At 53.9% G+C, this 11,009-nt stretch overlaps 1 protein-coding gene across 1 annotated transcript; it reads right to left on the bottom strand.

The window, feature by feature from the left end:
* Nucleotides 1-1,565: 1,565 nt before the first annotated feature.
* On the bottom strand, nucleotides 1,566-10,919 carry LOC104470849 (LON peptidase N-terminal domain and RING finger protein 1-like; the record flags this gene model as incomplete). Its single annotated transcript, XM_010085922.1, is given in 10 exon segments — nucleotides 1,566-1,763; nucleotides 3,149-3,295; nucleotides 3,383-3,443; nucleotides 3,445-3,540; nucleotides 4,419-4,577; nucleotides 4,957-5,078; nucleotides 5,702-5,816; nucleotides 7,402-7,495; nucleotides 8,130-8,265; nucleotides 10,801-10,919. Coding segments are annotated over 10 exon segments (1,247 nt in total), but the record flags the coding sequence as incomplete, so codon positions are not given.
* Between the last annotated feature and the right edge of the window lie 90 nt (nucleotides 10,920-11,009).

Here is an 11,009-nt window from a genome sequence, read left to right as displayed (position 1 = left end):
CCACCCTGACATTCTCTCCCACACACACATCCAACAGCTCACTGAGCCCCTAGATGGGTGTGGAGCCTTTGGGAAAAGCAGGGATAAAATTCTGGATGTTAATCCCATGACTCACTAAGCGGCTATCACTCCTAAAATTCAACCCAAAGCCACTGAAATTATGGATGGGAGACAAAATCCCACACCTTCAGGATTTCCATGGAGGAAAGCCTGGTCTGTCCTGGGGATAGTCTTTTCCTCATGTTTAGAGACAAGCAGCAGCCAGGCACTTGCAGACAGGCACTTGGTCCCCTGACATGGGGCTCACAACCTTGGCCACTGGTCCTGCCCCCTCCCTGGCTCTCTGGAGATCCAGCTCCTTTGGACATCACTCTGTGCTCTTTCAGGGGATCCTGAACTGTTCTGGGTCTCGAGTGCAAGGATCCAGCTTCAGCTCAGATCCCGCTTTTCTCCTGAGGAGGCAGAAAGTTCACAAGAAACACTGAACGTGGGAAAATTAATAGAATCATAGAATGGTTTGGGTTGGAAGAGACCCTAAAGATCATCTAGTTCCAGTCCCCTGCCATGGGCAGGGACACCCTCCACTAGCCCAGGTTGCTCAAAGCCTCATCCAGCCTGGCCTTGAACCCCTCCAGGGATGGGGCATCCACAGCTTCTCTGGGCAAGAGAGAAAATTGCACTACTCAAGGAGCAGAAAGTCTCACAAAGCCACTTCCAGGCTTAACTCCCTCGCACTGACAGCTCCTTCCATCCCCCAGGTCTGGCCCCACAACCTGACCCCAGCCAGGCTTGGCAACAGCAGCCTCTGAGTAGGGGGAGAAGCACCAGTGCTGCCAAATCCCCCCACCACGGCACTTCACTGCAGAGGAGCCGGCAGCTGGATTAGCAGCCAGGGAGCTCAGCACAGCACAGCACCGAGCAGAGCACTGGGATAGGACTTCCTGACCCGGGCACATTCAGAGAGCAGCATCTCCTCCCTGTGCGGCCATGCAGGTGGTTATAAGCAGCACTGTGGGGTTTGCATTGTTTCATTTTTCTTGTTGTTTGAATAGAAATGCAGTCACACTCCTAAGCAGAGGCAGAACTGTCATCTCCCAAGGCTGGGGGAAGATGTTGGGACCTCTCTGTCTCCCAGTGCCACCTCTCCCAAGCCTGAAAATCTGCTGCACAGAGCAGGACCACATACCAAAATCCTTACGTTGTCCTTCAAAGAGGAAGAGGCAATCCTGGCACTCAGTCCTCCGCCTGAAGGAGAGTCCTCCTTAGCGCTGAAGCAGTTCAGCGAGTGACTTTGGCTCCCAAGACACAACCCAGCTTTCCATCCCAGTCCACCCCCGGGTGGCACAGCACAGCCGTGTCACCAAGCAGCTCCCAGAGCCGGCATGGACGGTGCAGTGTCACTGCCAGTGCGGTACCAGCCCCACTGAGCCGGGCAGAGGGTGCCCAGCTCATCGCTGAGGTCACTTTTGGGGGGGCTCAAGCCACACACAAACCCATGAAGCAACACATAGAGAAACCTAAGGGGTGGAGGTCTCCCCTGCAGAGAGGATGGGGACCAGGGGGGGTCAGACGTGGCCCCGGGGGCTATGCTCGGGCAGCAGGTGCCGGGCGGGGGGCTGCTGCAGCAGGGCGGCGAGGATGCGCTGCAGCTGGGTGAGGCGGGCGCGCAGGGACGTGGTGGAGAAGAGGTTCAGCTGGTAGGACGGGTCAAGGGGGAGCATGGAGATGAGCCACCAGCACCACGTCGGGCCGTCTGCCGAAGCCTGGAGGGGAGAGAGCGAGAGACCCCCATGTCAGGAACAGCAAGGTGAGCGCGGGGGCTTTGGGCAGCGTCGCTGATGGGAAAGATTTGCTCTTATCAGGATGGCAATGCCAGCTTTGGCCAAGGCGTTCCTCTGAAGAGTCCTTTTGTCTGTCCAGGCTCAAAATTGCCAGATAAAGTAATTTAATTTCATAGAATCATAGAATGGTTTGGGTTGGAAAGGACCTTAAAGATCATCCAGTTCCAACCCCCCTGCCATGGGCAGGGACACCTCCCACTAGCCCAGGTTGCCCAAAGCCTCATCCAGCCTGGCCCTGGCCTTGAACCCCTCCAGGGATGGGGCATCCACAGCTTCTCTGGGAAACCTGGGACACTGCCTCACCACCCTCACAGTAAAGAATTTCTTCCTAATATCCAATCTATATCTACCCTTCTTTCAGCTTAAATTTCCAGACAAGCATTCCCCAGGGAGTCTCCAGACACATATTTAACCAGGAAAAAGTCGATACTAAAGAGACAAAGAAATATCTTGTGCTTTTCCTTGTTTAAGGCATTGCTTTTTGTAAGCATGGGCCAAATCCTGCACGGTCAATATCTTTTGGGGTATCTGCCTTATCATCACTCAAAGAGAAGAGGTGCAGGCCAGGCAGGCACAACTGCTGGTCAGTGCTTTTGTAAACCAGCTTTTTTAAAACCTGAGCCAAACTAAGAGCAAAATGCTTGATTCAGCTGAAAGGGGATGAGTCGTTTTGTAATTCTGAGCACGGCAATGACATGACTGCTGGCCAGGAGAGCTCTAGCCTGGGACAGGCCAGCAAGAGCGTATTTGTAATGATCCAGGCAGCAAACACTTTCTTAAAGGAGTGAAAACTAAATTTGGGGATTTTTTTTTTTTCCTCCAGAATCTGAATTTGTCAGAGCAATTTAATAAGCAAACTGGATCCTGACCTCTTAGCTCCTCTCCTCTGGCCAGCTATGACTGTCCCAAAGCAACACAATGAGAAAGGAGACTGCAGACTCGCTGAGCTGTGGGGTTCATTTCTTTGCTCATTTGTTTTCTTTTTTTTTCCCCCCCCAAGTGTTTTCAAATCCAGACAGTTCAGTTTCTCTGTTCTCATTTACGAAAAGACTCTGGCAAAGCTTTTAAAACTCATTGTTCCATTTCCAAGAACAGTTTCAAATCATAAAGAAACATTAAACAGTTCTAACAAACAAGTGAGTAAGAGATGCCGTAACTGGTAACGGGAGTGGAAAATAAGGTTTATTTTGCTCATCTTGAGAGGGAGCTGAGCAGGGCAGCGGGGTGGTTAGCACAGGAACCCTGCTGCTTCAGAGGCTCTCTTGGCACCCTCCCTACATAGAGCATCCCTTCCCTCGGGGCATTACCTGGATGTCTTCTTCCTTCTCCGGCAGCGGTCCGTGCTGCATCAAAAGGTGCCTGGAGGCGAGGTCCCCATGCTCGCAGAACTGCTGGGCCAGGCGGTAGGTGCTCTCGTGCAGGCACTGCAGCTCCTGCAGCTCCTCCCCAGCCACCTGCGCGGAGGGGAGAGGACGGCAGAAGGTGTTTGGGGAGGCTCTGACCCACCGCAGCCGGGGCTGTGGCCCTGGCCCTGCCCTCACCTTCTTGTCCTCCAGGAACTCGATGTCAGCGGTGTTGTAGCCGTCTCGGTGCCCGCGGCGTCCGGAACCGCTGCCGGCCGATGGTGTCCACCAAGGACCTCCCATCCGCCAGCAGCTCGATCTGCCGGATCTCCAGCATGCAGCCGTAGTCTGCAAAACTGGGGGGAGACGGAGAGAGAAAAGAGGGGCTAAGATTGGCGGTGGGAGAGCTGCCTCTCCTGAAGGCACCACTTCCAATACGGAAAAGGCCCAGAACAAGCTGGCTGGGAGGCAGAAATTCAGAGATTCACTCAACTCTGTAGTTACCACTTGCTGCTAAGAGAGCAGGGGACAGAGAGCACTGCCTGCACTCCCTTGGATGTGCCATATACCAAAATGACTTAGGTCCTCATACTGCCCTAATGTCCGGCGGTCCTGAAGACACCATTCCTTGCAGACACACCCTCCCAAAGCCCAAAAAATGTTATTTATCTCATTTCACTCAAACAGGACTGCAGCACAGGGAGGATATGTCATGTAAATAGAGGTATTTAACAGGGTTAGGAGCCTGGAGACTGAGCCCATCTGAGATCTGGTGGTGCCACCAGGAACATAAGGATGGGAACATTGCACAGAGCAAAATCCCATTTAGTCCAGTGTCCTCTCACAACTTGTTAAGGACAGAGTATGAGAAATACAGCAATTTCAAAGTGCTCACTAAGAGGAGCTGGAGGACACGGCCAGGGAACCACGCAGCTCAGAGATGTCCTGAGCCAGAAGCTGTTCCCAGCCCACTGTGTTTAACAGCAACCGTTGTCTCTGCCCAGCTCCAGCCCTGGCCCCATTCCTTGTCTGGCCAGGAGGCACAGAGATCCCGTTTCACTGCTCTGTGGGGAACATACCACCTCCCTCCTTGCTCATTTTACCATGCACTGGGATAGGAAATTGCACCTTATTCCTCCTCTCCAAACTACTAGTGGTTTTAGACATCTGGGGCTGGGGCAGAGAGGGGCAAACCAGCCAGGGCAGAGGGAAGGCGTCCTGCCCAGGAGCTCACCTTTTCCCATTCTCATATATACACATGCCGAATCTCCTCGTGCCGGTCTCCTGACACCGCCGGATCATGAGGCGGTAGCGGGGCTCGAAGACGTGCAGAGGGCAGGCAATGCCTGGGAAGGACATCGTGCATACAAAGATGGGGATGTTCTTGGTCAGGCTGAGAGACAGGAGGAGAGACCACTATGAAACCTCCCAGAGAAAACACCATCACAAGGGCCCTGCATCAGTTGCTCCCCCAAAACCAGATGTGTCCTTTACCCCAAGAAGTGATGCTCTGGCACAGAGCAACCCCAAAGCTTCCAGTTGGCTCACCAAGAGCCCACGGCTAGCCTCTACCCACAAAACAGCTCCTTGCAGAGCTGCTCCCTCATCCCCAAGTTCCCCATGGGGCATGTCCACACCCACCCAGCACTGCCATGACGTGGTGCTAGAAGTGGGACAGACATCACTGGAGCACAGCAGCCCCCTCGGAGCCCTTCTGAGCCTCCATCCATACACACACGGACACACACACGCTGGAGCAGGTCCCTGCTTACTTGGAGAGCTCGGCCATCTCAGCCCGGTGCAGCTCCCGGCGCTCGGCCAGCTGGGCGGGGAAGGTGGCCAGCATGATATCCTGCAGCAGCACGGTGGGGTTGTAGCTTCCAGCCTTCAGGTACTAAAAGAAATTAGACCCAGAAATAGGTTGGAGAAAAGCAGGAGGGGGAGCCCCGAGGTCCTGCTGGACTCTGAATCACGGTCACTTTTATTGGAGCTGAGGGTAATTTTAGACCAGAAAAAGTCAGGAATAAAACCTAACGGGGGATGTCAAGCCACCCAGCAGGATGGGATGTCAGCTCCGCCGAGACCTCCAGACACAGCTCAGACCCAGGGCCCGTCCTGTTTCTGACAGTGATGCAGCCCTTGTATGACAACCTAATTTCCCTGACGGTCTCATCCTAATCCCTTTTCATTAAAGATTAAATCAAATCTCCAGGCCAGCAGGTTTTCCATCCATTTCCATTTTTTAAAGTAATTAGCATTCACTTCTTTCCTTCTCTCTCTCTCTCTGCCTCCCAGACCTGTTTACAATCACCAAATCACTCTGGCATCTTGTGGAAATTAATCTCTTGATCCTAATTATCAACTGTCTGGTCATTCCCATGTGAGCAGAACTGATGCCACCCTGGAGCTGCTAACACGAGAGCATCAAACCTTCCCACCCCAGCCCTGGGCAGGATGCTGGCAGCTGGAGCCGGTCCCCAGCTGTCCCCCGTTTTTTCGCAGGACGCGTGCCCTCACCTCTCGCAGGCTCTGTTTGCAGAGGGGGCAGTTGGGCCGGTGGTCCAGGCAGCGTTCGAGGCACTCCTTGCAGAAGGTGTGCCCGCATGGTGTTGTCACCGGCTCAAAAAACATCCTGCAAAGGCACCAAAGTCACCAGACCGCAGAGAGCAACGTCAGGGAAGGAGAACAGGTAATCCCAGCAGAGAGAAACTTCCCAGAGCCTCTGTTCGCAGGGCTGGGGGCCCTCAAAGCTGTCATTCCCCAGGCCTGGCTCAGCACCCTGCTTTGGAAACCCCAGCTGGTCTCAGCCCCACGGTGTAGAGGTCCTACAAAGCAGTCAGGGACTTGGTTCTGGGTATCCCCAGCCTTGTACCTGCAGCTTCCTTGAATCCCCTTGCTGAGAACAAGAGATTTTGCTTCCAGCAGCAACAAAACAATTCCCATGTCCCCTACCATTTCAAGGGAAATTGGCTGCCTTCACCAGCCTTCGGCACTGAAGATAGCAATGCTGCAGGGATGCAATGCCATGGAAAACCATCTCACGCTGTGTCTTCCAAGCCCTGGCAGCCCACGGCAGTGCAACCCGCCTTTACTAAAGCTGCATTGGCCAAGCTTTGCTCATAACCCCTGTTAATTAAATGTAAAGGTTCCTAACTGGCTTATCCCTTTAATTAGAAGTCTGGGCTCAAGCTGTTAGACTTGCACAATGATGTAAGATGAGAACTGTCTCAGGCCTGAGCACTGCTTCCCATCCCTGGGGGGTCCCCACAGACCCCATCAATACACACATGCACTCCTTGGTCCCCGCAGGGCTGTGGTTCCCCAGACACCCACGGCAGCGTGTAGCCCAAAAGGCAGCAATGTGAAGCACCTCCTTCTCCCCCGCTCCAAGAGCAAAGCCAGCAGCAAGGACTCGGGGTGCTCACAGGTAGCTCCAGGATCAGAAATGAAATGAAGGTCTCAGGAAAGCCCTGATCAGTGCTGAGCTCTGACTCCTCCTGAACATTATGCTTCCCGGCTCTCAGAAGAGACCTACATTCACTTAATTCAGATCAGATACCACCTTGATCTCTCTCTCCTCCGTGTCATTACCCTGTGCCATGCCCAGAGCTGGAAAAAGCTGCTGTACAGGAGACCTTGACCGTCTTTAACATCCAGCAGTGTAACACCCAGCCCTCTGCCAGCAGCCGCTTGCACAACTGCTCGAAGTCCTGGGACACGCCAGAAATAACAGCCTGGTTTCAGCATTCCCTGTGGCAGCACCCAGCCCTTCCCCTGCCCCAAGTCAGCAGATGGACATGGGCTCAACCTGTTCCCATCTTCCACCTCCAAGCACAGAGCCCAGAAATGCTCCTCCCTGGGTTCACAGTACCCCTGTCACTGATTTCCCTGGGGCAACACCTTCCTGTTCCAGCCTCCAGTTACAAAGAGCAACCACCGCTCCCAGTCTCTGACCCCACTGAACATCCCCACCTCTGCTCCAATGTCCCAAGCGATACAGACCTAACGATGCTGCGCCCTAAGACAGACGATCTGAGCTCAGCTCTTACATCCTGGTGGGGCAAAGACCTGTCCTCCCCTCTTATCTCAACCGAAACCTGCATTTCAGCAGTACTGGTGATTGAGTTTGCTATTAAGAGGTGAAGATCCACACCAGGAAAGAAAACCCAGCAGGTGCTAATTCTTCATTCTAAAAGCTCTCGTGCCAGAGAACTCACCGTATGCAGAGGGAGCACTCCAGGTCAGCCAGGCTCAGCAGCTCCCCGAGGCACGGCTGGGTATACTTCACCGCTGCTGTTTCCTCTTCGCTATCTAGTGGCAAGTAGGAAATGCACCATAAAACCCCCCTATTAACCCATCCGCATTCATCCACCACTTTTACATCAGTGGGTCTCATGGTGCTTGGTAGAGGAAGGTGGTATCTCCTGACCTCCTTTTGCAGGCAGGGAAACTGAGGCACTGGGAGGTGAAGTGGCCTAAGAAGCTGTCACAAGGCATCATCACTGCTTTATGCAAACCCACATACGTGGAAGCCAACTGGCTGGATGCTGATGGCAAGTTAATGCCAACGGAGGTGCCGCTTCCCCCAACACATTGACACACCGTGTCCCTCGCAAGGGAATGTAAGTTCTGATCTAAAACCCATGGGAAGCAAAGGAAGCCTCTCCCTGGCTCCGCACAGGGAAAAAAAGGCTTTAGCAAGAACTTTTCACCAAGGTAGACCCAAAGATTTGGTGTACATCCACCAGCTCAACACAGGAACATCAGATCCTCCTGACGTGCATGAGAAGCAGCAAACTGCTGGCCAGCGCTGCCCCACGGCGTGCCCCTGGCTGTCTGCTCGCTGAGCTGCCACACAGCGCCAGCTCTAAGTTTTCAATGCCAAAATGGATTTTAAACAAGTATTTTGCATGACATAGATTTTGGTACCTTTGACGACACTCACCTACCAACTGCCGGTCCTGCCCCTCTGCCGACGTCTCCGGTTCCTGCCATCGCCCCAGCTGGGGATGGGTGGCTGTCCCTTGGTCCTGCTCAGACCCAGCATCCCCTCTGCCATCCACCAGCTCTCCCTCCCGATCCTAGACACAGCAAAGATGAAATTAAGCACGAAACCTCTTCTCCCTTTGAATACACCACCCCACCTGCCCTACCGAGCCCCATGGCACCAGGAGTTTTTCTCCAGTGTTGCTGCATATTAACATCTTACATCTGAGGGACAGCAGGAGAGCGTGGCCTTCAGCCATCCCTGCTCATCTAATGGTAAAACATGGGTTCAGTCTGTCCAGATGTACTGTCTGGTATTTGGGTATATATGAGCCCATTTTCTCTGATTTCCCCCTCTCTCCAAACTTGACAAATTTCTCTACAAAAAGCAAAGAGCAAAAGATGAGCTTTCCTTGATAGCTGCTAATGGTCCGAAGTGCTCTCAAATGTGGGTTTTGGATGAAAAACAACATTAAAGCTGATTTTTTGTTGTTGTTGTTTGTTGAATGTACAGTGATTTGGGTGTTTTAAACACAATAAGTCTAAAATCTTACCATAAGCATTGCAGAATAAAACAGGAAGAGGAATGGAAGACAGAAAGAGCCTCCTCTCTGTCCCCAGTACCCACAGCATAGCTCCAATGGTGTCTTTGCTCTCCCACCCTCTGCTACCTGCAGCTTCCCATCTCAGCACACAACCACGTGGCTATGATCCTGCACAGCCTCCCCTTCTCACACCTCCATTCCCATCACTGGAAAACCCCAATTTGGGATGTCCCAGACGGATATTAACTCCCACTGCAGTCTCAGATGGTTGCAGGTTCTCTTACCTGAGCTTGTGGGGAGGAAGATGGGAATGAAGGGCTCCCTTCACCAACCTGGGGACCAGTCGAGCCCTGGTGAGCATCACCTGGGAGTGCAGCAGCTGTGCATGGCCGAGGAGCATCCTCTCGCATGAAGATCTGCAAGGAGAAAGCGGGGCTCAAGGGGTGCTGGGAGAAGGAAGCAGGGAGGCGGGTGAGCTGCCAGACTCCCTTCTTCCCCAAAGCAGCCTCCTGCTTGCCACAGGGCACATCACAGTTACTTGTTTCAGCACTGGCTGAGCTCTCTGTCAGACAAAATGCCTTCGCATTGCCTAAGGAGGGAAGTAGCACAAGGCAGCGAACAAAATGGTGTGTTTTAAGGACTGGGACCCATGTTTTCCATCACCCAAAAAGAGCAGGAAGGGAGTGAGCTGTGGTGGGTACAAGGTCATTCCCCATTCCCCTGCCCTTTCGCTCCGAGTGGGCCAATGTCCACGCATGGCATGTCCCCCCCCTGCCGGGGACACTGCCAGAGGCCCCACTGGTGATGGTAATTTTGGTACCTGGGTGGGCACCAGCCTGAAAACATCTGCAGAAAAGACACTGGCTTTCCAGTGGCAGCTTTGGGCTGGCTGCTTTGCTTTGGGTGACTACTGATGCTGCCTCGAAGCCCACGTCATGCCATGGCAGCATCTAAACCCTGCCAAACCTGAGACTCAAAGATATGGACTGAGGAAGAGGAGTTTTCTTCATGGTGAACCTGCACTGAAGCGATGGCAAGGCTCTCGGACCAGGATCCTACTTCCCTCAATATCAATGCTGGCCAGAGAAGCATGACCATGGTGGACGTGAGTCCTTCAGAGGACAAGGTCATCTCCCTGTGGAGTGCAAGAGCACAAGACCCTGCCACGGTCCAGCCCACACACCTTCTCCATCTCTCTCCGAGCAGGGTGGAAATGGGGACTGAGCGTCAGGCAGTGCTCCAACGCCAACAGGGCTTCAGCTCTCTGTCCCATCTCCAGAAGCACCTTCCCTTTCCTGAAGAAACCCTGCAGAGCAGAAAAACCTACAGTGACCAGCTGAGCACGTGTCCCTTCAGCTCCCATGCGAGCCCCCAGGGAACCTCCCTCCAGCCTCCTGCCTGCTCCCATCCCAGCCCAAAGCACCCACACACGCCGCTGCTCCCATGATGAAAAACACAGGTCCACCCACAGCCAGGCACTCGTAAAACAGAACTCTCCCAAAATGCAGCAGGTGCAGAAGCCAAGCAAACAAACCCTGCAGAGATCTAGAGGACGCCAGGGCTTCTGCCTTTGAAGCCACAAAACTACTGTCAACGAGTGCTTCACAAAGCAGCAAGTGAGCTCCCAGGGTTGACTCCTCCAAGGTCAGCTCAGCCTCCAGCCAACACTTTACCAAGCCCCCAGCTGCGATGCTCTGCACCAGCATAGCTCCCTGCCCTCACCACCCACCCATGAGCAAGGACGGACGGGGCACCGGACCTCTCCTGTTAGGGCAATCCCAGCTGCGATGCTCTGCACCAGCACAGCTCCCTGCCCTCACCACCCACCCACGAGCAAGGACAGATGGGGCACCGGACCTCTCCTGTTAGGGCAACGCAGTGCTTGCACTGGATTTGCAACTTAACGGCTTTGGCAAGTGTATTTCCGAGCAGGATGAATCCAATGGCTAGGAGAATTCAGGCAAGTGTATTTCCGAACAGAATGAATCCAAGGGCTAGGAGAATTCAGGAAAGGGGGAAACTGCTCCCGTACAGTAAGATTTGGCTCCCAACAGAGCTGGCTGCAGGGACGTCCCCTCCGCTCACCTCGTGCTCTCCTGGCTCAGCCCTGCACACAGTCTCCAGGTCCTCCAGCGCCTGGCGGTGCTGTCCCAGGGCCACCAACGCCTCTGCCCGGCACAGCCGCAGGGAGCTGGCATCTGGGGCTGCAAAGAGAAAAGTCGTCACTTGTGTGATGAGTCCACGTGCGGTGAGGCAGTGGGGCTGGATGAGACCCCACCATGGAGGGATGGTCC

The sequence above is a fragment of the Pterocles gutturalis genome, unplaced genomic scaffold (assembly GCF_000699245.1).
Source record: "Pterocles gutturalis isolate BGI_N339 unplaced genomic scaffold, ASM69924v1 scaffold32740, whole genome shotgun sequence".
Taxonomy (NCBI): Eukaryota; Metazoa; Chordata; class Aves; order Pterocliformes; family Pteroclidae; genus Pterocles; species Pterocles gutturalis.
This window is presented reverse-complemented; position numbering and strand designations above follow the sequence as displayed.